At 40.9% G+C, this 27,129-nt stretch overlaps 1 protein-coding gene across 6 annotated transcripts in view; it reads left to right on the top strand.

The window, feature by feature from the left end:
* Positions 1-27,129, top strand: part of NCOA7 (nuclear receptor coactivator 7) — a 156,151-nt gene that overhangs the window by 28,283 nt on the left and 100,739 nt on the right. For 3 of the 6 annotated variants that reach the window (XM_034990526.1, XM_034990527.1, XM_034990525.1), the window contains exon 2: positions 5,186-5,299. The exons of 1 other annotated variant lie outside the window; for it this stretch is intronic. In XM_034990526.1, coding sequence (XP_034846417.1) covers positions 5,250-5,299 — 50 coding nt within the window. In that variant the 5' untranslated portion in view covers positions 5,186-5,249. Of the gene's footprint in view, positions 1-4,900; positions 5,300-27,129 lie in introns of those variants that run through there. 2 more of the 6 variants (XM_034990530.1, XM_034990524.1) reach the window with 1 other exon arrangement.

A 27,129-nucleotide genomic window follows, 5' to 3' on the forward strand; every position in this document is an offset into this window, starting at 1 on the left:
AGGAAACATGTTGTGGGGAAAACAGTTGATGGACATCGTAGGTACACTGGTGTTTTTCTAGTCCAGACTGGTTATACCTGAATGTGCAAGGAGCTGCAAGGTGTTAGATGCGAAGCCCGAAAGCCACCCAGGGCTCTGTGGGTCCATGCTGGTTTGATGTACTTCTGAAGTCTCTTGTCGCTCTGTGCTTGAATTCTTTCTGAGTGGCACCATGGTCTCAAACAGGGAGCACTTTACAGGTAATAACAGCAAATATTTTGTCTTCAACACAGCGCTTACAAGGTAAGGATTCTGTAGGTGCCTTTTTTATTTGCATAATGAACTGAATTTAGGTTTAAATTGACCATCCTGATTTAAGATTACAAAAAGAAATATGTAGATAGAAGATTCATCTTGTGCTTCCCTCATGAAATTCTTTTTGGTCTGTAATGTGCCGTAAGTGCAGGAGACTTATAATTCAGTGTTTGGATGAGTCTAGAGTTTATTGATGTGAAGAAAAGTCAACATTAAATGAAAGAAGGGCTTTTAAGAAGCCCATTATAACCACTTATAATGGAAAATGTAGTTCCCATTAGAGATTGATTTAAGGAGCTCTGGTCCTTCAGTGAAGCATGAAGGCTGCTGTGCGGTCCTCTGTGCAAATCATTTTTTTTTTTTTTTTTTAAGATTTTATTTCTTTATTTGACAGAGACAGAGATAGCGAGAGCAGGAACACAAGCAGCAGGAGTGGGAGAGGGAGAAGCAGGCTTCCCGCCGAGGAGGGAACCTGATGTGGGACTCGATTCCAGGACCCTGGGATCATGACCTGAGCCGAAGGCAGACGCTTAACGATTGAGCCACCCAGGCGCCCTGTGCAAATCATTTTTATAGCATCCTTTGCTGCTCTCTTCCTGGTTAATCTCTTGGTGCGTCTAGACCTGAAAGGACTGCATATGTCTTATTTAAAGAATACAAAAATTCCCAGAAATTTAAAAGAAATCAAAGATTAGTATATTTTTTCTTTATCAAATAGAATATTAAACAACAACCAAAAAAAACGTTCGCAAGTTCTAAACAGACACAGTGGCACCAGATGTCAGTTCTTGGATCATTTAATCTTTTTCTCTTGTGCTTATTTTTGTCAATATTTTTCCACTAGAACCAAATATTAGTTTCTGGCTCAGCTTGCAATATAAAAATTTTCCAATTAGATTGTTATGACTTCATTTTTATTCATGAGGAGAAATCTAATAAACAGGGATCATCACATATGGTGGAATGCAGGAGAGGAACTTTAAAATAAACCACCTGGCCCAGATCAGAGATTCTCATCCTTTCTGGCGTCTGAGAGAGAGAGAAACTGCTTTGCATCTATATCTCTCGCCCCCAAGTTACTATTATTATTTTTTTGCCTCCAAGTTATTCTTAATTGAGAGGGAGGGGAGAATTCATGGATGTATATCAGTCTGCCATATTAATTGCCCTTACCCCAAGCCTGGATTAATTCCTTGCTTGGCTTTTATGTGGATTCACTACCTAGTTCTGGGTTAAGTATTTAGGGAAGTAAAAGGAAATTGTGAAACATGGTGGTTTTTGACCTGAAGGTGCTTTTGGTTTGTTTGTGGCTGAGGAGGCTAAGTGAAGTGGCGGTGTGACACAGTGGATGACTCAGAGCGTCACAGTAAGTATTCAGTGACCTGTGAAATAAGCTCCTAAGGAAGAGAAAGGAGAGCACACAAGTGGTCAGGGAAGGCTATAGAGCAGAACTGGGCCTTGTGCTAGATCTGGTCAGATGGAGGAGTGTAGCCAAGTCACTTGAAGCTTGGAGAAAGAGTAAGGATTAAGGTGTGGGGTCAGTGGGGGGGTGGTGGTGAAAGGACCCCATGGCGGGGTGGTGAAGGGAAGGGAGGGGGGTGGTGAAGGGAAGGGAGGGGGGTGGTGAAGGGACCCCCGCTGGGCTCAGGCCACAGTGTGAGACTGAGCTCTCGGGAGAGTTGGACCGCCACTGTCTTTTCTTTTTTTTCTTTCTTTCATCACCCTGCTTCTTGAATGAATGCTCATTCCTTGAGGCGTGGCTTCTACTCCTACCCCTCTGCTGGTGCAGTCCTGCTGGAGGGCTCAGGGACCCCCTCCCCCCACACCCAGCTACATTTGCTCCGATCTGCAGATTCTGCACTGAGGCATTGGGCACTGTTGATTCTAGACTGCTTTTTCTCATTTCCAAATATTTCTGGCTCCAAAGGTTATTGAAAGGCATTGAAGCGTGCGCCAAACTGGATTTAAATCCTTGCTCCACCACAGCTAGTGCTGTGGAACTAGGGAAATTAGTATCTCCCAGCCTCCATTTAGTGAAAATAAGGGTACTGAACTTACAGTGTGGTTGTAAAGATTCAAAGAGATAACGTGTGGATAATGTGTTGAAGTAAATAACTTCTGGTAGGCAGGCATTATGATTGGTTCCCTTTTCTTACCTGGTAGCCACTCTGTCCTTCTTGCCTGAACGTGCCTTGTTCTTTTTCTGTCCATACCTATGCCCAGCTGGTCCCTCTTTCTGGAATGCTCTCCCTCTTCTTTTTACCTACTGAAATCCTCACTGCCCTGAAAGACTTACTTTATCACCTCGATCAAAAGTGAACTTTGTGTCTTCTGTATTCTTACTACCTTTCTTTGGACAACTCCAAGTTACTACCTTGAGTTTTAGTGTTTTGCACACATCTTATTTTCCCTACCGGGTGATAAAGTCCTCGAGAGCAGAGGGCACGTCAAGGACATGGAGGTAAAGCAGTCAGAGATCAGACTGTGTCCCTGTTGTTTCCATGGAGGGCTTTGTGCATGGCTGTCATGTTTGCAGGGTGTTATCATCGTATTCGTGCTTGCTTGCTTTTTTTTCTTTTCTTTTTTTTTTTTTTGACTTAACCACAACCATATGCTGATAACTTCTATATCTTTTGCCCCAGCCCTCACCACACTCATGTGCTGTAAGCAAAATCAAACATCTGGTGAATGTCTCCAGCTGACTATCCCACAGGCACCTCGAAGGCAATGTGTCCAAAACCTGTTCTTTTTATCTGTGTCTGCGCCCTGACCCACACCCGGCTTGCCCCCTTCATGTCGACTGTGTTCTTTTTTTTTTTTTTTAAAGATTTTATTTATTCATTTGAGACAGAGAGATAGAGAGAGCGAGAGCATGAGCAGGGGGAGAGGCAGAGGGTGAGGGAGAAGCAGGGTCCCCGCTGAGCCAGGAGCCAGACGTGGGGCTCTATCCCAGGACCCTGGGATCATGACCTGAGCTGAAGGCAGATGCTTAACCATCTGAGCCACCCAGGTGCCCCATGTCGACTGTGTTCTATCTGTGGTGTCACTGTCTGCCCAGCCCCTGCAGCAGAAGCAGAAGCATTCTTCATCTTGCCTCTCTGATGTTGTCCACACTGAATGAGTCACCAGACCTTGACTCATTTGCCTCCTAAATATTTCTTGAGTGCATCCCTCCTCTTTCTATGTTGGATACTGCTGCCTAAATGTGGGCCCTCCTCTCTCAACTAGTTTTGCTGTAATTTCTTCCTAACAGATCTATTTCACGCTGACTCAACCCTCTCAAGTCCATCCTTCCAGTGTGGGTGTATCACAGTCCCTCGTGTAAAAACGCTTTGGTGACTTCCTTTCATGTACATCAGGGATGAGAAAATTGGTTTCATCTCCTGTTGATCAGTTTGGTAATGTCTGTAAGCAAGTGCGGCCCTGTTGCTTGGTGAGGTCTGACACAGGAGCCGCGAAGGGGCAGGTGGCACATAATGCATAGCTGGGATTAAGATCAAGCTCTTTCGTGTGACATGAAAGGCCTGCCATGACCCTAATCCTGCCCATGTCTTCCTCCATTGCCCTGCTTCACAGTTAATCCTGGAGCAGCCGAGAAGTATCATGTCTTCTTATGTTGTGCATGCTAGACCTGCTTCCCTGTACCCTTTTAGTAGGAAATCCACACTCATCCTTCTAATCTTCGTGTGCATGGGGAGTACATGGGGTGGGCCGTGCACGAGGCCGAGTGTTCTTCCTCTGGACTCTCGTGGCACCTTTGCTCCTCCACAGCAGTCAGTAGGTATCCCACTGATCTCAAATCCTAAGCATCTCCCTTGTAAGACAGTAAACTCTGTTAGGGCAAATACCATGGCTTCTTCATCTTTGGTCTCTGATACTTATCATAGTACCTTCCATGGAATGTGTACTGTGAATTAAATTGTTCGTTGAAGGGGCACGTGGCTGGCTTACTCAGTAGAGCAGGTGGCTGTTGACCTTGGGGTTGTGGATTCAACCCGCACTGGGTGTAGAGGTTACTTTAAAATCTTTTTAAAAAATTGTTCATTGAATTGAATTAGCAAATAATTTTGATTGATGAACATTCTCTGCTTTTACTTTGATACCCCTCAGGATGAGCGGATAGATTTTAGGGAAGGTTAATGCTTTGCAGAAAATTTAGGTGAGTGAATTAGGCACAAAGTAGACACTGGAACTTTTTGAGCAGGGGAGTGGCATGATGAAAGTGGTATTTAAGGAAGATTGATCTGGAGACAACCTTTTATTACAGGTTTAAGCAAACACTCCTGGGAAGCATAGGTGAGGGTAGCGGGGTGGGGAGGGCAGAGCAAGCCTATAAAGCCATTTTGAAGAATAGCTTCCTGAGGCTTTGTACTTTCATTTCCACATTTGCTCAAGTGGGATGTAGTCGCTGGCATGTTTCCGAAAATAAAATAGAACACTGATGTTCTTTTTAAAGAAAGAACATTGTCGTAAAACACGTAAGTGATCCATTTTTCATAATTATGTATGAGACCTATTCATGATCAATTACCTATAAAAGTGAGTTCGTAAATTTAGGCTGCATAGGCAGCCTAAAATCTTCAAAAAAAAAAAAAAAACAGTGGTTTTCATTTTAGCACATTTCGAAATAATTGTTAATTGTAAGGAAAATAGTTCAGTCTAATTTTTCAGCCACCTTTTATTTTAGTTTAACACTTCCATCCTGATGGTAGGTTATAAATCCCGCCCCCCCATGGGCATTTGCATTTCATGTATTACTCATGTGACTGCATTTACTGGTTCAAGTTTATCTTCCGTTCATGGCAGGCCATGTAGCTCCACTCTGTTTTATTCTTCATCTTGGCTGTTATAAACTTCTTAATTTAGTCACTTTGTTGTTTTTTTATTATAGGGTTATGATTCACTGATTTAAAAAGAAGGACTTTTCCAAATACTTTGCATTTTGATTGTGTATTATGGATACCAAGGAAGAGAAGAAGGAACGGAAACAAAGTTATTTTGCTCGGTAAGCATTGCTTTGCAAAATTATTATCAGTATTTAAATGTTTGCGGGGAGACTTTGTCCTCAAGTATTAGTTGGCATTCTGTGTTTGGCGAGTGTTCATAAAGAAAGCAGGTGTCCAGGAGAAGTTAAATGCACTTTGTTTTCATCCTTTTTCTTACTTGCAGTAGAGGAAGAACAATCGATTCTTTTCTTTCCATCTTTGACAGTTCTCTCAGGCTGGTGCTGCCCAGGGGATCTCGCACCATCATTATGCACTGAGCTGCATGTTGCTTGGGATCCCACATTTAGCAACCTACATTGAATCTTAGATCCCAAATGCTTAGTTCCTGCTGCTCTCGTAGCTTACTTGGTTTAGCTATAACTAAAAACCTATGACATATTTTAAGCTTATTACCTTGTTGGGAGTCTGTTACTGAAAAGTATTTTTGTAAGTAGATGGATGAAATTCTACCATTGGAGTTCGTGTCATTACTAAAGCTGAACTCATCCAACATATATACAGTTGTTGGTTTGTGAATAGATATAATCTAATAGATGATCAGTTACTCTTTAAAGATTTAACCATATATTGGGCAGGTACTCATCATAATAAAGTGCATGATATGCTAAAACACCATTTTGATAGAATGTTTTCAAACTCGAAGTGAGAACACATAGGCTTAAAATTATCATTATGGTCTCCTAAATTGAAATATTTCTGAAGAACTGAATTCAGCCTCACCACATCCCCAGTCTGTGCTTGTTAAAGATGCATTTCTTGTTTTCCAAATGTAAGCCTTGGAAACTGAAAACCAAAGTTTTTTGTTGATATTTTTTATCCAGAAATTAAGCTAGGTTTTAGACTGTTAATAGGAAAAGGAAGGAAATGAACTTTTAAGGAACTACTATGTATAAAGTTCTTTATTATTTTATTTATCTTCACAATAAACCTAACCTACATTTCCCCCTATTTTACCAGTGAGGTAACTAAGACTCAGGAAGCATTTCGTCCATTTCATGCAGCTTAAGAGTCAGTATTGGAATATTGGCATGCCTCAGTTAGTAATAGTAAACTGTAAGTAAGAGTTTTTGGAAAGCAAGAGTTAAACGACTAATTGTAGTGCTGTGTTTTCCATTATTAAGACTACAGAGTAGCAAGATCAGGGAAAGAAGAAATCAGGCATCTAATGGGTGGAACATTAGAAAGAGGGCACCTAGAATAAATAAGAACTAGATAGTAATCTTTAAAAATGCTTTATTTTAAGATAGTTATAGATTCACATATAGTTGTAGGATATATTACAGAGAGCCACCCTGCACCCTTCATCCAGTTTCCCACAGTGGGAGCACCTTATGCAACTGTCCTATAATATGGCAACTAAGAAATTGACATTGATGCAATCCACCAACCTGATTCAGATTTCACTAGGTTTACAAGCATTCATTTGTGTATTTGTATGTATCTAGTTCCATGTAATTGCATCACATGTATAAAGTTGTGTGGCTGTATCACGATCAAGATACAGATCCAATAGGTTTCATGTGCTACCCTTTTGTAGCTGCATTCACTTCCTTCCCTCTGCTTGCCACCCCTGACAACCACGAATCTGTTCTCCATCTCTGTAATGTGCCATTTCAGAAATATTATATAAATGGAATCATATAACCTGTAACCCTCTGAGATTAGATTTTTTTTTTTTTCATTTAGTGCTGTTCCCTGATGTTTTAGCCCACTCAGATTGCTGTAACAAAACACCATAGACTACGTGGCTTATAAACAACAGAACTGTATTTCTCAGAGTTCTGGAGGTTGCAAGTCCAAGACTGTGGTGCCACGTTCTGTGTCTGGCGAGAGGCCGCTTCCTGGTTCATATAAAGCCCTCTTCTTGCTCTAACCTTACATGGCAGAAGGGGCAAGGAGCTTTCTCATACCTCTTTTCTAAGGGCACTCATCCCATTCATGAAGACACCGCCCTCATGACTTAATCACTCCCCAAAGGCTCCACCTTCCAGCACCATCACATTTGGCATTATGTTTGAACATATGAATTTTGGGGGTACACAGATATTCAGATCATAGCACTTGAGATCTGTTCAAGATGTTTCATATATCAATAGTTCCGATGTGGTGCTGAGTAGTGTTCCATGGTATGCCTGTATCACAATTTTCTAAATATTCGCCCACTGAAGGACATTTGGGTTATATCCAATTTGGAGCTATCACAAATCAAGATACTAGGATCATTTGTGTATAAGTTTTTGTGTAAGTATAAGTTTTAATTTTTCTGGGATAAATGCCCAAGAGTGGAATTGCTGGGTCAGATGTTAAGTGCATGTTTAATTTTGTAAGAAACTGCCATCCCCTTTTCCAGAGTGGCTTTACCACTTTACATGCCTTCCCATCAGCATTGCATAAATGACCCAGTTCCTCCACATCCTCATCAGCATTTGGTATTATCACTCTTTCTTATTTTAGCCATTCTGGATAAATGTGTAGTGATAACTCCTGGTTTAATTTGCATTTCTTTAATGACCAGAGAAGCCGAACATCTTTTCGTGTGTTTATTAGCTCTCTATCCATCTGCAGAGCTGTGCCTTTTCATAAGTCTTTTGCCTGTTTTCTTATTGTTGAGTTTTGAGAGTTCTTTATGCACTCTAGATACTCTTCCTTTGATGGAGGCTTTGTAGCTCTTTTCTCCCAGTCTGTAGCTTTTGTTTTCCTCTTCTTAGCAGCATCTGTTGCAGAGCGTAAGTTTTTACTTTTGATGCGATTCAATTTATTAGTGTTTCCTTTTATGGATTATGCTTTTGGCATCAAGTCTAATGCTTTACCCAGCCTTAAGTCCTAGAGATTTGCTTTTGTCTTTTTTTTCTACAGGTTTTATAATATTATGTTTTATACTTGTCGGTCATCCATTGAATTAATTTTTGTATGAGATATGAGTTTCGGTCAATGTGTTTTCTTTTCTTTCTGCTTATGGATGCCCTAGATAGTGACTTGGAAAGCTACAGTGCCTTCTCAGCTTGACTGCACACTGATTCCAACAGTAAGGGCGATGGGTGGTTCACAATCTGTGCAAAGTTAACCACCTCTATTTCCTAAGATGTAGAATAAGGGGGGCCCCCTCAATTGAGAATGCCAGAGGACACTGTTCTGGAAGAACAGCACCGTTTTTTTTTTTTCAGCATCAGAAATGTAAAATTTAATTGTCATGCTTGCCTTGACCTCTTGTGACAACTGTTCTAACAACGAAAAGGAAAACATATCCAAAAATTGAGTATGACCTTACAAGCATAAGGATAACAGGCCAAGAACAAAAATCAGTGATGCTGTTCTAACAGCACGCTAACATGATTAGTTACTAGGAAATGGGGGAGAGAGAGAGAGAGAACAGACAAATCTGTAGTTTAGTTGTTACAGTGCACTGGGGGCCCAAAATGGTCAAGCTATTAAAAGCTAAAGGGAAACCAGAAAACCCTCCATTATCAGAAAAGAGGCAACCAAAGTTAATACTCTTTTCAAATGCTTTCTGACTAAACTGTGGAATTACCATAACATGGAATTACCAAGAGGACCTACTTGAAAGTCAGTTTCTGACAACACAGGGCTGATTTCTCTGGAGCAGTGTGCATAAGGGCAGTCCAAGCAAGATTTCCACAGCAGAACGTAAAGTCAGGCCAAGGGTAAGGCTGAACTGATGCAATCACACTACCTTACATAAATCTCTACTGGTATGCAGAGGAGAGCAAAAGATTTGTCCTTATTTCTACCTGTTACCATGATACATATCTGAAACCCGAAAAATTGCTTTTAAACTCTGTTCCCCCTGTCTTCATCCCTTTTTCCTTCCGTGTCATTAAATAGCCTCTGTTTTCTTGGTGTACTTTTTTTACCATGTGTTTTCATAAACACTGTATGCTTGTGTGTGTTTGGTAAATAATCCTTTATCTACCTCCTAGTGGACGTCCCTCTCCCTCTCTCTGAATTTAACACCAAAGCAAAGTTAAGTTTAAAAGATGCCATTTTAATAATTTTGGATTGAAATTAGCAATTTGAGGATCACCCAGTACTTCCTTTCTTATCATTTATCTTGAAATATGCCCATGTAACTCTAAATGGAAGGGTGAATTAGCATTACTACTAGATTGATTTATTCTGGATACGTGCTAAGGAGTTTTCAGGATCTCCTGGCCTGGCCCACCTGGTTTTCAGGATCTTCGGTGTCGTTTTATACCAGTTGTCTATTCCAGATCGAATGATTCATGAGACCTTTCCCCATGCTATTGCAAAGAATTTGTGTATACAAAATTAGTATATTATATATGTGGATTAATTCCTCGACACTTGACAGGTCTTGCAACTAAGTGAAAAACGGAGTTATGAAAGCAGGTTGTACTCCATGTGCTGTCCTTCGTCATCTTCTTCCACACTTTATTTGACGTTATGTGGCTTTTGCAGAATTTAGAACCCATTTAGCGATTTTTGTGCAGGTCTCTTTATGCTCTTTGTATGTCTGAACACTTTTTAAAAACAGCATGCAGGATCGAGTGTCAATTTAGGATATCAAAAATATATTTTCAGTGAGCCTAAAGCGGTGTTTTGTAGGAGATTGACTTTTCCCCTCAGATAAGGTCTGACAGGGCCTGTAAATAGGCACCGAGTGGTGGAGACTCCTCAGCAGACTCTGTTTGGTTCCTATAGGTCCCTCTTCCCACTGCTTCCTGGTTTTCCAGAAAAGCAGGGCTGCTGCCACCACCTGCTGTCTTCTTCCCCAGCCCCCCTGAGCCAGTTGTGTGCAGCGTGGAGGGGGATGACGCTCTTCTTTCTGCCTCACCCTCCCACCCCAGACGCTGAAGGTTGCAGAGTGTAGAGCGCATCTCAGCTCCGATCCCCACTCCTCTGACACCCCCCGCCACTTGCATCCCCAGCCTCCACCCTGGCAATTCTTCATCCTTGAACCTCTGAACCGTCAGCCGAGTACCTGGTGTTTGAAAACCACTCCAGTGTATGACCTTGGCCAAGTTTTCTAAATTTCACCCTGCGTTTCTTGTTGCTGTTAAGTGTGGCTAATAATAACCTACTAACAAAATGGCTTTGAAGAAGGAAGCTTCCCAGCCTGAGCCAAGGTGATGAAGTCCAAATGGGACACAGCAAGGAGGACCAGAGTTGAACCAGGTCTGGTCCCTTATCCACACTGATTGAGGTTTAGCCCCTTCTTCAGGGAGGAGGATCTGGAGGCTGATATTTGAACCCACTGGATAGTCTTTTTATTAAATAGACAAAGTCAGTTGTGTGGCTGTCTTATTCAAGCAAAACCAAACCAAGATGCTGTGAAGATGGAGGTAACATATTGCTTGGCACAGTGAGTGCTCAGTCACCTCTGACCTTGGCTTCTATGCTTATCTGCACCTTCGTCTTCACCTAAAAATCTTCATCTTGATACCCTCCTCCCATCCCATGAGCTGCTCCTGTGGTTCAGATCAGGGAGGCACGAGTAATCACAACAGTCCAAAGTGCAGTCAGCAGTTTCCCAAAGGTACATTGTTACGAGCACAGCTGGTTCTGGAATAGCATAAAGTGGAACTATGTAGTCCAAAGGGCTTTGAGAATTCTTTGTTTAAGATTTTATTTATTTGACAGCGAGAGAGGGAACAGAAGCGGGGGAGTGGGAGAGGGAGAAGCAGGCTTCCTGCGGAGCAGGGAGCCTGATGCGGGGCTCGATCCCAGGACCCTGGGACCATGACCCCGGGACCATGAGCCCAGCAGAAGGCAGATGCTTAACGACTGAGCCACCCAGGCACCCTGGCTTTGAGAATTCTAAGGCACCCTTTTATTTCGTAGTAGGAGCCCAGGCCCATGGGATGAAATTGTCAATGACCTGCTGGCCCCATACCAGCCCATTTTATGTATATGAACTGGTAATCAGAGCCTCACCACTCAGGTTTGACACACTCTCATGTCTTGGGTGTGCATGCCAGAGACACCGACTCCTCAGCCCTTAGAGTGGCTGGGTAGGACCATGTAGGCTGGTCACCTTTAGCCATGAGTAGCATTTTATCCCGGGTAGAGTGTATTACCCTCTTCTGTGGATGCTTTCCTGTGAGAAAGGTTGGGAGAACTGGCCCACAGTACCTTCATACCAAGCATCTGATCTATGAAAATTTTCATGCCCAAATACGATTGGATTGTTATAGAAATTTAGACTCAGAGGGGTTGGATAAACTTGAGTGAGATGATACAGCAGGCGGGTGAGGCAGGATTTGAGCCCAGCCCTGGCCTTCTGCAACCACAGCTTATACTCTGCAATGCTGCATGTGGCACTGGGGCAACTTGGTGGCAGGAGGGGGCCTGTAGAACACGGTTCACATCATTGTGAATTCATGTGCAGAGCTACATCCTAAGTTCTTTTTTTTTTTTTTTAAAGATTTTATTTATTTATTTGAAAGAGAGAGAATGAGAGAGAGAGAGAGAGCGCGCGCACATGAGAGGGGGGAGGGTCAGAGGGAGAAGCAGACTCCCCGCCAAGCAGGGAGCCCAATGCGGGACTCGATCCCGGGACTCCAGGATCATGACCTGAGCCGAAGGCAGTTGCTTAACCAACTGAGCCACCCAGGCGCCCCTACATCCTAAGTTCTAAGTGACCCTTTAAAAAACAAACTTGTTTATAGCTTGTGAGGACATCCCATACTACCTCTTGTCAAGTTTAATGTCAGCATATTGACCAACTAAGGCAGGAGGAAACGTGTAGTCTGGGTAACTGACCTACGTAAGTCGGGGTTTTACGTTACAGAGATTCACGTTACTCGCTAGCATTGCCTCTTATCTGAAAAGAGTAGTTACCTATAATAGAAATGAATGCAGAAACACATTTGGTCAGAAAACCCCAGAATGCCCTTTTGGTCATGTACAGAGCCTAAGATCCAGTGGCAGGTATCAACTGGATGGGTCTGGCTGGTTGGTCTGCAGAGTTGCTGAGGCTACAGGGAGGGCTCCCCCTCTCCAGCCCCACAGAGGCTGCCTTTGAACCCTAGGAAAGAGCTACCACTTTGTGGTATGCCAGTGCTGAGAATGAATATGCCACATGGGTGGTGCGGTGCGATGTGAACTCTCGCCCTTCCTTTAATTAACAGTCTGTAGATTGTTTTTTCCTGCTGGCCAAGGACCATTAGAGAACGTTAGCGTGTCCAAGATTTGAGGAGAAACTTGATTATTACCAGGGGTGGGATTCAAGATATTCAGTCATAATGTAGGTTTTCACTGAGCTGATACATGAAAAGCAAATAGAACTGTTTTAAGCGCTTGGTAAGTGTTATAATGCTCTACTGTCTTAATATTTGGTTAATATTTTATTCTCTCAGTTTCGCTGTGTCTAGTGGTGCTAATAAAAGTTAATAATAACAGCATTTGTTGGCCCTTTACAAAGTGCCTTCACGTGCCTTCTCTCCCTGTACCCTCACAATGATCGTGTGAGTAGATAGAAACACAGATGACACATCTGTAGTTCAGGAGGTTCAATAACTTGCCTCACATGACTTATCCTTTAAATGGATGAGCTGAGCCCTGAATCCCAGTCTACTTTGTCTATATCTCTGATTCTTTTTCTTTATTTCATTTATCTCTGTTTAAATTGCATTAAGCATTAATTTTTACATTGAGGGGGAATAGAACATGTTATTGGCATCGTGATGTGGGAAGTAGGAAAAATTGTACATGGGTTTGAAAGTAGAATGTTCTAGTTGGTTTTACTGGAAAGCATATTTGATTTCAGTTTCTAAGAACCGTCCTAGAAGACTGTCATCGCCATGAGTTCCTGCAGTGATCACCTAGCGTGGCCCAGGAGCACTTCCGTGGACGATCTTCAGAGCTCTTGTTCATGTGTTTGCACTCTGTCTCCCCCCAAGTGGGCCATCTGGAGGGGTGGGACTCTGCAATAGGTCAGTGCTCCTTCCATGTGCCTCGTTAATTTAATAGTGGTTGGCACGTGGCAAGTGTTAAATTTTTTTTTTTTTTACCAACTAAAAGACTGACAATATTTAGAACAGCTTCTCTAGGATCTAAATGGTTTGTGAGTTTTAATTTTTTTTAAAGATTTTATTTATTTATTTGAGAGAGAGAGAGAGAGTGAGCAGTGGGGGGAGAGAGAAGCAGGCTCCCCACCAAGTGGGGAGCCTGATGTGGGGCTCGATCCCAGGATCCTGAGATCATGACCTGAGCCGAAGGCAGACGCTTAACCAACTGAGCCACCCAGGTGCCCCGAGTCTTAATTTTTATCACTATAAATTTTTTAGTATTCAGCAATTTTTATTAATCTTAAGAAAGACTGAGAATATTTTAAAACCATTTCCTATAAAAAGCTGCTTGTGCCTTATTTGAAAATATTACTAATTGCCAATTAAACTCTTGAATGAGCTGTGATGTTGTTAAAGGCTTATGCTTCGTATTTTTTTGATTGAATTCAGATCAAGCAGCTCTTAAGAGAACATTTACATATTGCCTGTCATTCATTAATGGGAAAAATGTCCATGGTCAAGTGGGAGCTGCTGTTTTTAAGAAATCATTAACTTTTTTTCTACAGATTTTTAAAAAGGCTTATAAACATTTAGACATTAACAGACTCATGCTTTTTGCTTTGTTTTTAAGGAACAGGCAGAGTTACTTGATTCAACTCCCCATGTAGTATACTGCTTTACAGTCTATAGGTTACAACCCATCGGGGCATCATGAAATCAATTAAGTGGATAAGAACCAGCATTTCTTCTAATGGAATGGAACAGAATAGATTAGTCTGGACTAAAGCTAGACAGAATAGAAAATATCAGAAAGCATTGTAGGTAGTCAGAATAAATAGTATTTCATGAAAATTTTGTTTTAAATGTATATAAATATGTATATCTTGAATCACAGTTTAAAATTATTTTTTATTGTGGGCCATGATCAAAAGAACTCATTGTTCTAGAGGAGTCTTTGATGGTTAGTATACTGGGAGTGAGGTTATTTTCCTCACCGAACAACAAATTTCTTTGAAAATTGTTGATTTAATACATGTTAACCAATTGTTCAAAGACAACTGTACATAAAGTACCTGTTCTGTAAATATATTTTCCCCCACTGCAGTATAATGGCTCCCTATAAAACTGATTTGAAAGATCAGTGACAAGCAGGTATCCTTCTATTTGAAATCTCAGGCTGATCTGGATTGTCCTAGATCTTGGAGTGAGACCTGATGAAGCTGTAACCTAACAAAACCACCAAATGGAACTATTTTGATCGTGAAACTTGGGGAACTTTTTTGTTTCTGGGCCACCTGCAGGTTCCTCCTCTGGAACTACCTACTAGCTCTGGGGCCTTGGGTATAGTTTTCTCTAAAATAAGAATAATAGTACCTACTGTAAGATATTGTTGGAGGATTGAATCAAAATACATATATAAAGTCTTTTAGAGTAAGTACCAATGAAAAATTAGCACTAATGGATTTTAATATAAAAGCATGCTGCCTAAATGAGGAATACAGGAATAATTGAGAAAAAGATATAGGCATACATTTGGTGTAAGTTTTCAGGGAGTTTATATACCTTGAACCTTGTCCATAAACATGCTGTGGTCACAGCCTTCAGTGAAAGACCCAAGACTCTAGACGCAGATGAGTCCGAAGCACTTGAAAAGTAAATGATTTAAGCTGTATCCCTCCTTTTTTAATGTTGTTGCTGACAGTTGAGGAAGACTTCAACTGAACTGACTTCTAAATTTGTCTGAAACTTGGCACTGCCTCAGCTGGAGATGCCTTGGCACATGCCTTTGAAAACTTTCATTATTGCTGGTACAGTGACTCTTCGGTGTGAGAAAATTGAGTTCTGAACCAGAAAAATGCTTTGTGCTTACAGCTCTGGAACTTCCTAGCTCATGCCTGGACTCCACTTGTCGGTGATTTTAGTAGAAAGTTTTCTTTCTTTTTCTTCGAAACTCGTATCTGAAAATTCCGTCAGTCGTCACCCCTTCTACCCTCTTAAGTCAAATGCTAATTGCGTATCTTCCCACGGATCTTCCCAGATTAGTCTTCCTGAGACAGAGTTCAGATATGTCACTGCTGCATCCCAGATTCTTCTCTCAAATTTGAGGTTCTGCACAATATGGTTCATTCCTACCTTTCTGTCTTTATGTCCTTCTTGGATTTTTCTGTCCATGTCTTACACTTTATTTTTATGATGAACTTTGCTATCAGTGTCCTCTCTCTGTATACAGTGAGGACAAACCCAACTGTAATTGTGATACTGTCTCCTTGACACCTTTTCTATTTCATTTAATTCTTAATCACCCTCCAAACACACACACACACACAAAACTAGATGTGCCCTCCCCTGCCACTGGACCCAAAGGGCATTGATAAGGCCTCCTTATGCCTTCTCTTGGGGCCCTGAACACAGTCTGTCTTTGGATATACCCATAATACTCTCGTCTTCTCTGCCTTATTTTTTGTTATTTATTGTTGGTTCTTTTTCATTTTTATATTCCTCACAAGGTCTAACTTTATGCCCTGCATCTAACGGTCATTCAGTGTGAATGATAGCATTTGTTGAACATTTGCTATGTAACAAGCACATTTGTGTACTCATGTAATCTCCCAAGCACTCCATGAAGTAGGTCCTGTTATTATCCTAATTACAGATAAAGATGCTAAACTTTATTATAGATGTTGTGGAGTTTGCCCAAAGTCACATAACTACAAAGTGGCAGATCCAGGACTCAGCCCAGGTGTGCCAGACCTCCTAGCCCATGCCTCCAATCATTATGCCATATTCTTCATTAAACTATGTTGAATTTCATAGAGCTTTATTGGTTATCCAGGTAAGGATAAGTGAGACTCACTGATCTAAATCATTAAATGTATTAAAGTACTAAAGTACTGGTATTTTCTGATTTTCAATGCAAAATTGTTCTTAGGAACTTTGAAACAAACTAGAAATCTCTGGTCCTTCAAGGAAACTTTGAAAGTCTCCACATACCAACAAAAATGCCACCAATCTCCTGACCTTTCTCTCTATTTTGGGGGATCTGGCAAGAAGTGCCCTATTATTTCCTCTCTAGATTCAAAGTTGGAGGCCCTAACAAGCTGAAATTCTCCTTGCTTGGGCACTTTTATTGTAAAGATGCTTGGTGCTTGAGCCATGGGTCATGTGTTCATGCTTTTTTACTTCCCTTTTCCTTCATTTACCACTTTAAATAAAGTTTGCGTAAACAAAATGGTTAATTCCCCATTTTTTTCTGTACTCATTTTGTCGTGTATTATACCAGTGAATGTGCAACAGCCCTGCCTACTTTTTCTAGCTTTTTTCTTTTCACATGTAAATCAAGTTGGTAGTGAAAAGGATAATGGGCCAAGTTTAAGGAGACTGAGTAAGACACGTCGCAGTCCATGGTTTGCAGTGTGATTCAGCACCAAATAAGGCAGACTGCTGTGTCAGTACCATAGAGCAAGAATCCAAGGGTTTCACCACCCTAGGGATAAGAAGGGAAGATGAGAGGGGCGCCTGGGTGGCTCAGTCGTTAAGCGTCTGCCTTCGGCTCAGGTCGTGATCCCAGGGTCCAGGGATCGAGCCCCGCATCGGGCTCCCTGCTCAGCGGGAGGCCTGCCTCTCCCTCTGCCACTCCCCCTGCTTGTGTTCCCTCTCTCGCTGTGTCTCTCTCTTCAAATAAATAAATAAAATCTTTAAAAAAAAAAAAAAAAAAGAAGGGAAGATGAGTTAGCTGGATCTGGGAAACCCTGGGTCTCCTCCCAAAGCAAGACAGGAGTTAGCTTCTGCTGAGGTAGAGGGTGGTGGAGAGCAAAAAAGGAGGTCTTTTCTCAGTAGTTAAATTACTAGAACCTGAAATCAGGCGTACCTGAAATCACTTGAAGAAGAATTAAAGATGACTGTGAGGTGGGGCTATCCTGCACTAAAGTGAGAAGTGTAGCTTGATGGTTGTGAGACATTAAATTGTTTAGGTGTGAACATAGCGTATGAAGTAGATATGGAAGAACCAGAGAACAAAAATATGGATTACATCCAGATTTTAAAATGGTTTTTATTAGTGTGTTTATGGAATACTTGATAGACTGGATGACCAAAATATGATCATGTGAACTTAAGCAATTAAATCAGAGGCCAATTATTCATGCTTTAAATATTCTTTTCTATACTAAAAAAAAACAAAAACAAAAAACCAAATTATATTTCTGAATCACTCTATTTAAAATATAGTTTGCACATACATTTTCAAGAACACACCTGTTGTACAAAGCGGAATAGATGCAAAGTTGATGGATTCTAATTTTGAATAGGTCGCATGATTTAAATCAAATTACTGTCAAGGATGGTTTCAGCCAAGTCATTAATCATTTTATTCATTTTTCCTGTGTCTATGAGACTATGTTACTGTTGATTATGACAACTGCGGTGCATGTTTTTCACAGTTTAGAGCTAGGAGAGGTTTTGGTTTAGAAGTTGTATAATATATAATTTAAAGGAGATGAATTTTGATATTTCAGATTAATTTTGTTAGCACAGCAGAAAGCTGAATGGTAATTTGGTTATTTAATTTTCAGAAGGTAATTGAAGCAGATGCTGGTGAGGTCACTGGGGACTGAGTCATCTCCATTTCAATGGCTCCATCATTTTGTGTGTGTGTGTGTGGGGGGGATGTTTCCTTTTGCTAAATCGACTACTTTTGCTAGATAATGAAATAAATTTAATTTTTCTAAATACAGCCCTGACCATATATAATCAGGATTTCAGGTTATTTTTCTTTTATAAATGTAAATGGATTTTAAATGCAAAAACATATAACGGTTTTTCTTTTATAAGAACATATGGATTTTTTTAAACATAAAAGTTATAAACACACATACATCTAATATTTAAGTGCAATTTGTACTGTCTTTAACAGGTCAATGAAAACTTAAAATTATAAAATTGAGTTATGAACCTAATATAAATAATCTTGACTTTCTTCCTGTTTATTTTTAATGCACAGGAAAACCTTTTTCTAAGTTTGAATAAATGACCATATTGGTTTTTATATTATCTGATGCAAGTGGATACTTAAGACGTCTTAAGTATCTACTTAAGATACTAAGACACTTAAGGGCGCCTGGGTGGCTCAGTTGGTTAAGCGACTGCCTTCGGCTCAGGTCATGATCCTGGAGTCCCGGGATTGAGTCCCACATCAGGCTCCCTGCTCAGCAGGGAGTCTGCTTCTCCCTCTGACCCTCCTCCCTCTCATGTTCCCTGTCTCTCATTCTCTCTCTCGCAAATAAATAAAATTAAAAAAAAAAAAAAGATTGAGAAAAGATACTAAGACACTTAAGATACTTAAGACGTCCCAAGTTCTTTGACTTACTCAGATTTAAGACTTTGAGTCATATAATGTTTATCCTTGGATTTGAAATAGATTCTTGTGTTACAGGGAGAAACTTGAGCATTGCTTATATCTCAGAAAGACCTTATGTGCCTGCATCTGTTAAGCCCAGTGGGTAGAATGGTGAACACAACAAATGTGGGTCTTGCTCTTCTAGAGATTATTTTTCACAAAGACATTAAATAAGGAAATATAAATGCATATGTCATGAGAAATTGCACGGTTTGCTATGAAGGAAAATAACAGGATGTTATGGAAGAATTGTAAGGGCAGTATCTACTCTAGATAGGAGTGATATTCAAGGAAGACCTCTAGAAAATAATGATATTTAAGCTGATCTTGGCATGGGCAGGATTTGCCATATGATCTATGTGTTTAGGAGAAGGGCTGGGGAAAAAGGAAAGGAGGGGTCTGTTCTAAGTAGAGGAAACACTGAGATTCCAAGACCTTAAGGGGGGAAAAGGCGTGGCAGATTCCTGGGTCTGCAGGAAGGCCTGTGGTGCTGGAACAGAGTGTTTTAGGGAGGATAGCACAAGAAGGGTGGAGCAACTAGAGGAATGGAGGTACCATTAAATGAAATGGAAAAACTAGGAAAATAATAGTTTTGAGTGGGAATCTCAAGAATTTAAGTTTGGACATGTTAATTTTGAGATGCTTATGAGACATCCCAGTAGAACCACGAAATGTACAGTTGGGTAGATGGGCCTGGAGTGAAAACAGAGTGGTCTAGGCTGAGATAGAAGTTGAGGAGTTGTTGGCCCCAGCCAGCAGGGGAATGGATGGGATCATATAGGGAGAGAATGTAATGTGAAAAGAGAACAAAACTTAGGAATGGGGAACAGAATTGATAACTCCAGCCTTTACTGGTCTAGTAGGAAGAAATCCAGAAGAGATGGAATCACAGCAGCCAAGAGAAAAGAGCAAGCATTTCAAGAAAGAGAGAACGATCAGAGGTTTTGGAAGCAGTAAGAGGTAAATTAGATGAGGACTGAAAAGTATCCTATCCATTAGGTTTGGCCACTTGGATGTCATTGATGATTGAATAAAAGCAGTTTCAGTGCAGTAGTGGGAGAAGTCAGTGTAATGCAAATGGGAAGTAAGGGAATGAAGTAAGAACTTCTAGGCAGTTCTTCTGGGAACTTGGCTGGGAAGGGAAGCCAAAAATTAGGGCCATGGCAGGAGGGAGATGTGAAGGTCAAGGAAGGGTAAGTTTATAAAGACGGAGGAGGGCACCTGGGTAGATGAATTGGTTAAACGCCTGCCTTCAGCTCAGGTCATGATGCCAGGGTTCTGGGATCGAGTCCCGCATTGGGCTCCTTGCTCAGTGGGGAATCTGCCCTGCCCTCTCCCCCACCCCACCCCCCGGCTCTCTCTTTCAAAAATTAAAAAAAAAGACGGAGGAATAAGAGAAGTAAAGCATGTTTGTCAGTTAGTGGGGATGGTCCATCAGAGGTGGGGGTGTGGGGTCCCCCAGAGAGGCCAGCTTGATGACTGACCCTTATGTAAAGTCATGGGAACATTAACAAAGCAATAAAGCAGGAGATGAGCCACACCAGATTGCCTAGGCCCTGTCCAATCAGGGCCTATAACATACTGTAAAGTTTTACTTGTGTATATTGGTGGTCTACCCTCTTTTTTGCTGATTGCTCACTGTGTGCCAGGAGGCTTACAAATATGACCTTATTTAATCCTTAGAACAACCCATGAGGTAGATGGTGGTATTTTCCTCATTTTGACAGGCAAGAGAGCAGGCTTGGAGTGGTTTAGTAACTCCCCAAGTGATACGGCTAGTAAGTAATAAGTCAGGATTTCTTCCTTCTGTGTTCAACTCTTAGACCTTTATTAACTACGACTTCCATACTGCCTTCCAAGTATAGTGTAAAAATAAGTAGAATCAATCTATTCCATATTAGACATTTTCAGTTGTAATACATCATTTAGAACTTTATAGAAATTTTGTCATAAATTTTTTTTAGCAGTTACTAATGTGTCCTCTTTGTAATATATGTCCAAAGGTAGCTGAAGAATTCCTAAGTGTTTAAGACTTCTTCCTTACTGATACAAATCTTAAAAATAAACTATAAGCGGGCCTTGGGTGGCTCAGTTGGTTAAGCGACTGCCTTCGGCTCAGGTCATGATCCTGGAGTCCTGGGATCGAGTCCCACATCAGGCTCCCTGCTCAGCGGTGGGTCTGCTTCTCCCTCTGACTCTCCCCCTCTCATGCTCTCTCTCTCTCAAATAAATAAATAAATCTTTAAAAAAATAAAAAAAATAAAAAATAAAAAATAAACTATAAGTGACTGGGTTTTAAACTATTGGAGTTTTAACATAACTTTTCTGTTATAGGTGAGCATCAGTCGTTTATGTGCATTTTAAATGAAGAATGCCCATCTTAATGCTATGGGCAGGAACTTGATGTACAGTATGTTTGAGGAGCACAGCTCCTATTCTGTAGTAGCCTCTTCTGGGTACAGAAAGCAAGCCATTAGCAAATCTTCCTGCATTTTCAAGTAAACATTGTGCAGTGGAATGGTTATGTCTGCATAGCTCTGATAACAGCTGTTAAATTTCTTTTCCTGCAATCAGAATTCTAATGAGTGTCTCCAAGACCTTTTTTTAGTGCACTGTCTCACAGTGACTTCATTTTGTAGGCACATCATGTGAGGAACTTCAGTCCCTCTCTAGCAGTAGGTGTGGGATGAAGAGGTACCAGGTAATAAAGTAATTCATTAATGCCCTGGGAGCCTGGAAGAAGTGATTGAGAAATTAGAAAGAAAAGATAGCATTTTCTTTAGTAAGTATCAAATTCGTGTTAACTTGACGTCTCCTTTTTCTTCTTCCACTCATCTTCTTAATACGGGCACCATGTCTAAGTTCAGAAACATAAGATCTTTTAGGAGAAGGGCTGAGGTCATCGGGGCCACCATGCCAAGGACAGAATCTCTGCTGCATCTGACAAATAGGTCTTTTTCAATCTGGATTTGAACTTTTCCACCTACAGGGGCATTCCAGGGACCCCCCTCTTCCCGGGGGGTACTTGTTTCTTTCTTGAAAAGTTCTTGTTAATAGAAAGTTGTGTTTAAAGTTTTAGTTTAAATTTACTTTTTTTTTTCAATTTATTTACTTATTCTCAGTTACTGAGGATCCATGCAGAATATATCAAATCCCACTTTCATATATTATCATTGTATGTGTTTGAAGGCAACATCATGTTCTTCCTGAACCTTTTATTTTCCATACTGAATATCCTAGGTTTCTAAATCTCTCCATCTAAGACAGTTTTCAGATTTTTCACTATCACGGTATGGCCTGATTAATGCATTTATAGGAATATTAGTTGTTATCCTTTTATTTTCATTAATACAGTATTTTATTAGTTTGTTGGTAACAATTGTATTCACACTGAGGGGAAAATAGTGTTTTTCCTTATGGGAATTGGACTTTTAATTTTATCTTGTTTGTTTTCTATCCCTTATTCTAATTTTCCCAGAATTTTGAAACCTGATTTTTTACATCAAACATATTTGCCAGCCTTCCTCGCTTGGGTCAGATATACAACCTGAACAGCATGCCTTCTGTATCCTTATCCAAGTAGTTGATAAAAATGCTGAATTGGAGAGCTGTACGAATTATGGCACATTAGTACCATCAGTGGATTAAATAATTATCTTTAACTCTTTCAACTTGCTATAAATCATCTTGCTCTGAGTTCAGTTAACTAAATTCTCTAGCTCATCTGTTTCCATCTTACTTTTAAGAAGGTAGTGTCAGACATTCTCAAGGACCTTAGTGAAATCTTGATATACAGGCGACATGCCCATTGATTGATATGCCAAATCTAGCAGTACTGTTAAAAAAGAGAATTGTGTTAGTTCATTTTCCCTCATTTTCTTATAGCCATGGTGGTTCCTAGCAGTCAATAATTTCTCTTCAAGTAGTCACAGATGATTAGTCTAATATCTGTCAGTTTATTTTTCAGGGAGTCACGATCAAGCTGCTCAGTGTGTCATTTCTAGAATCTGATTTTTTTTTTTTCTTTTGAAAACCAGAATTTATTTTTTTCTAATTCCTGTCTTTCTTCAGGACTCTTCAGAGGTTACTGGTAATGGTTCCACAACGAAGGGAGTTGTTTCTCACAGGGCTAGAGACTTCGTCCTGGATTTCATTTTCTTAGCTGTGATGCTTCATCCTTTTTAGGATGGTCTCTTTGATAGTGCTGCCACATTGGAGTGAACTAGATCTCCTTTCTCCCTCTTATGAGTTAACTCCACCCAATGTGCCATGGACACTGGCCCTATTGCTTCTTGCAGCCTCATTCTCTCAGCATCCCGAAAATTTCCTTGTGACTTTTTCCTTTGCATTGATTACAACCATCTGTTCATTCTGAGCTTCAGATTTCCATTGTTGTTCTTCTGGGTTTCTGTCATTTGCTTGTTGCTTTTGTCTAAGCTTCATTTTGTTCCTCTCTGCCATTTTTTGTACATGCCTATTGAAAACCCGAGTTCATCAGGATACATTTGGTTCTTGAGATGCTTTCTGCTTTGCCTCTTCAACAGGCTCATTTGTGATGGAGTTGACAGAATGTTTTGAAGAACGAGTCATCCTTCTTGAACCATTTTCCTTTTAAGCCCTGGCCATGAGATCGTATTCATCTGTCCTTTCCCTCAGCAAACATTGGTAGGTTCACTCATATGCAGAATCTAAAAAACAAAACAAATGAATAAACAAACAAAAAGCAGAATCGGGCCTGTAAGTACAGAGAACACACTGACCGTTGCCACAGGGGTGGGGGGCTGGGGATAGGGCGAAATGGGTGAAGGGGAGAGGGAGATACAGGCTCCCATTATGGAATGAATAAGGCATGAGAATAAAAGGCACAGCACGGGGAATATAGCCAGTTGATACTGTAATAGCATTGTATGGTGATGGATGGCAGCTACGCCTGTGGTGGGCACAGCATAACATATGGAGACGCTGAGTCACTGTGTTGTACCCCCTGAAACTAATGTAACATTGTGTATTAACTATATGCAAATTAAAAAAAAAACAAAAACATTTGTAGGAATGTGCGGTCTGGTGTAATAACAGGATGCTTATAAAAGGAGTAACAATGGGATAAGTACCGAATAAGGGGACTGCCAAGTGCTAAGAGTATGGGGCAGAGGAAGTGACTGTCCAGAAGAGCCTGGGCATCATCATAAAAGAGGTGATATTGTGCTGTCTTCAGATGTCAGGAAGAGAGAATGAAGGGAGGGAAGTTTCACACGGACGAAAGACTGTGTATGGATACATGGACGCATGAAATTACATGGGATTTACATGTGACTGGGACACTGAGATGGAATCCTCAGATTCTTTAAGAGAAGCCTATCCCTTGGGTCAGTTCTTTTTCACTCTCTGCTGTATACTTCCATATCTTCCTTTTGACTCACAGTCCTAACCTTCAACTGGAAGGTAAGGGGAAAACATTGTTGACGACCCAAATCTATAAGATTCCTACCTAGAACTTCAGTCACTAGGGATTCATTTCATGTTTCTTCTGTTGGGGATCAATCCCTTGACCATGTGTCTGGACCAGTTACTCTTTCTTGAATGATGGTTTTGATCATTCTTAGGCTGTTCTCCGCCACTTTGTGAATTAGTGTGCTAAACCTAATTCTACCAGGGCGAATTTGGGTTGCTTTTATTCCCCCTGACAAGGAGCCACCAGATACCTTCCTCTTTTGTTTTAATTATTAAAGGGATCAGCGAAATAATTACCAACTTAATTTTCTTACTTCCCAGGCAAGAGAGCACACATCAGTTCATTGGTTATGCTACCTAAGGATTAAAATTTGCACCCTGGATAGGAGGCATGAGTCCACAAGGCCACAGATGATTGGCTTTAATTCGTGTTAACTTGACATTTCCCGTTTCTCACTGGTCAGTAAAGATCCTTCATTTATGGCCCATGAGGGTCTAGCACACCAAAGATGCTCAGAGTTCATCATTTTTTTATCAGCTTTGGCTGGTAGCCTCCTCAAAATTCACAACCAATTTATAGTGAAACTCAGCACCAAGTTTACTTCCCAGGGAAGTGCTGCTGGGAGCAGGAAATTCTCGGGCAGACTGGTGAGGGATTGCTGTGATCTCTCCGGTGCCCTATTGTTTTCTGAGGCCACTGGTGGCTCTCCCATCCATGGGACACCACCACACTGCTGCATCCCCGCATGGCACGCTGCTGAGCCTTCCTTCTGCCTGCCATGTGTCCTGCCCCCCCAAATTCTCTTAACTGGTTTCAGTTTCTCTCTGGAGCTTCAGACTAGTTTTCTTTCTTAGATCTTTTATAGATTATTTTCCAATTTCTAGAAATGCCGTTTAAGGAAACATTTATGTTTTTCAAAATAAGGTTTCTGTGTTACCGTAGAGTAAAACTATTGGCTCTAGAAATCTGGTGATTTGTTAATTTGGGGTCATAATTTTAAGTGATTCTCATAGTTTAATTGCATTGAAGGGAAAATAAGAAATTAAGGGGGCAAAAAATCAGAAACCAGGAAAGACAAATGTGCTTATAATGAAGATCAAATACAGATACATAGAACAATTACTTGATTAGGCAGACAACTAAAACTCTTAGAAGAAATAACCGGGACTGGTCTTTGGTGTCAGGATGGAGGCAGGAGGTTGCTTTGGGGGCCTTTGTCCCCTCTCCCAATGACCATGTCATCAGCATTCCTCACATACCACCCCAAATAAAAAAAAAGTCTACCTGCTTAGCAGATGCAGCTTTAAAGCAAGGCTCAGAACCTTTCCTAACCCCTCCAGATCTCAGTTCTGTTCCTGATTTCCTCCTGGAGCAATTATAGCCTGGCCCCACTCGCTTAAGTAAGGCCTTCTTGCCTCTGTCTCTTCCTTCCTTTTTGTTGGTTCTACATAATTGTTTCCTCTCAGAATAATGGAACTTTTTTTTTTTTTAAGATTTTATTTATTTATTTGAGACAGAGAGAATGAGAGACAGAGAGCATGAGAGGGAGGAGGGTCAGAGGGAGAAGCAGACTCCCTGCCGAGCAGGGAGCCCGATGTGGAACTCGATCCCGGGACTCCAGGATCATGACCTGAGCTGAAGGCAGTCGCTCAACCGACTGAGCCACCCAGGCGCCCTGAATAATGGAACTTTTTAAAAAATGGCATGTTTCACTGAAGTTGTCACTGTTTTTTAAAAATACCGCACGCAAAAATATTTTCGTAGGGAGATAATCAAGAAATGATGAATCTTTAAAAATAAGTTGTAATTGGATACACAGTGAGAGAAGTATTAAAAGAAACATGTGGGTGGCTTTTTTTTTGTTTTTAGTAAACGCAAATGTTTGGCTTTAACCATGGAAAGCTCTCATGAAACACCTGTGTGTCTGAAATCATCGCGAGGTAAAACTAAAGTAACTCAAAAATATAAATAATGCTTATTAAGTACATGTGGACATAGTATAGTTAGTCCTCTGCACCTATAAGAAAATTCTAGAAAATTTCATTTAAAATAATGAAGAATTTTGTTCTCTGAATAGTCAGTTTTCCTATGATTTAGATTTATCTCTTAGTTGTTTATTTGTATGGAATTTAGAGCAAGAAAATATCTTAAAAACTACTTAAGCTAACTTCTTGGTCAAGCTGAGTTACTGAGCCTTGAGAGGTGGTATTGAACTGGAGTCACTGGCTAGCGAGGGCATCATTTACCCATTCATTCAGCAAATGTATTTTGCTTCTGGTGTATATCCTGGATACTGTACTAAGCACTGAGTATACAGTGATGTGTAACTAAGACAGATATTGTCCCTTCCCTCAGGGAGCTTATATTCTATGAGGGAAAACCAGATATTGAACAGTTGAACTGCAGTAGTGGTGATTCAGTTAGACTATTGATAAGTGGTACAAAGAAAAATTAATGGCAGAATAGCCCTGGTGGAACGTGGAGATTGAGATGGAGCAGGATCCAGGGTCCAGGTTTCTATTAAACAGCTGAGCGGACAGTGGTTTTCCAGTAAGGTAAGAGACACCTCGGGGAAACCAGATTTGGGAGAGGTAAATGACAGGCAGGCTGGGTTTGGGTTCCCTTGAATTTGGTGTGCCTGTGGGAAGGGCACATGGAGAAGTGGAAGAGGTGATTGGATACACAGGGGAGAAGCTCAGAGCGTAATTCTGAACTGGAAGTATAAAGTTTGAGAGGCATCAGTTTAGGAATAAAAATGGAAGCCGTGGGCCATGGGTCCTCTGAAAAGAGAGCAGGAAGAGAGAACTCCCAACCCTGTCCCATCCCTAATCTTCCCCATTGCTGTTAGTACATCTACCCCTTAGCTTAAACTGAAAACCTGGGAGTTGGTTTTAATCTTCTTTCCCTCACTTTCCACACCTAGTTCATTAGCAAACCCTGTTGACTTCACCTCCAGAACATAACCTAAGTCTGTTTACTTCATCTCCTTCATCC

This window comes from Mirounga leonina, unplaced genomic scaffold (genome assembly GCF_011800145.1).
Source record: "Mirounga leonina isolate KUSES-001 unplaced genomic scaffold, KU_Mleo_1.0 Mir_53, whole genome shotgun sequence".
In the NCBI taxonomy this organism is placed as follows: Eukaryota; Metazoa; Chordata; class Mammalia; order Carnivora; family Phocidae; genus Mirounga; species Mirounga leonina.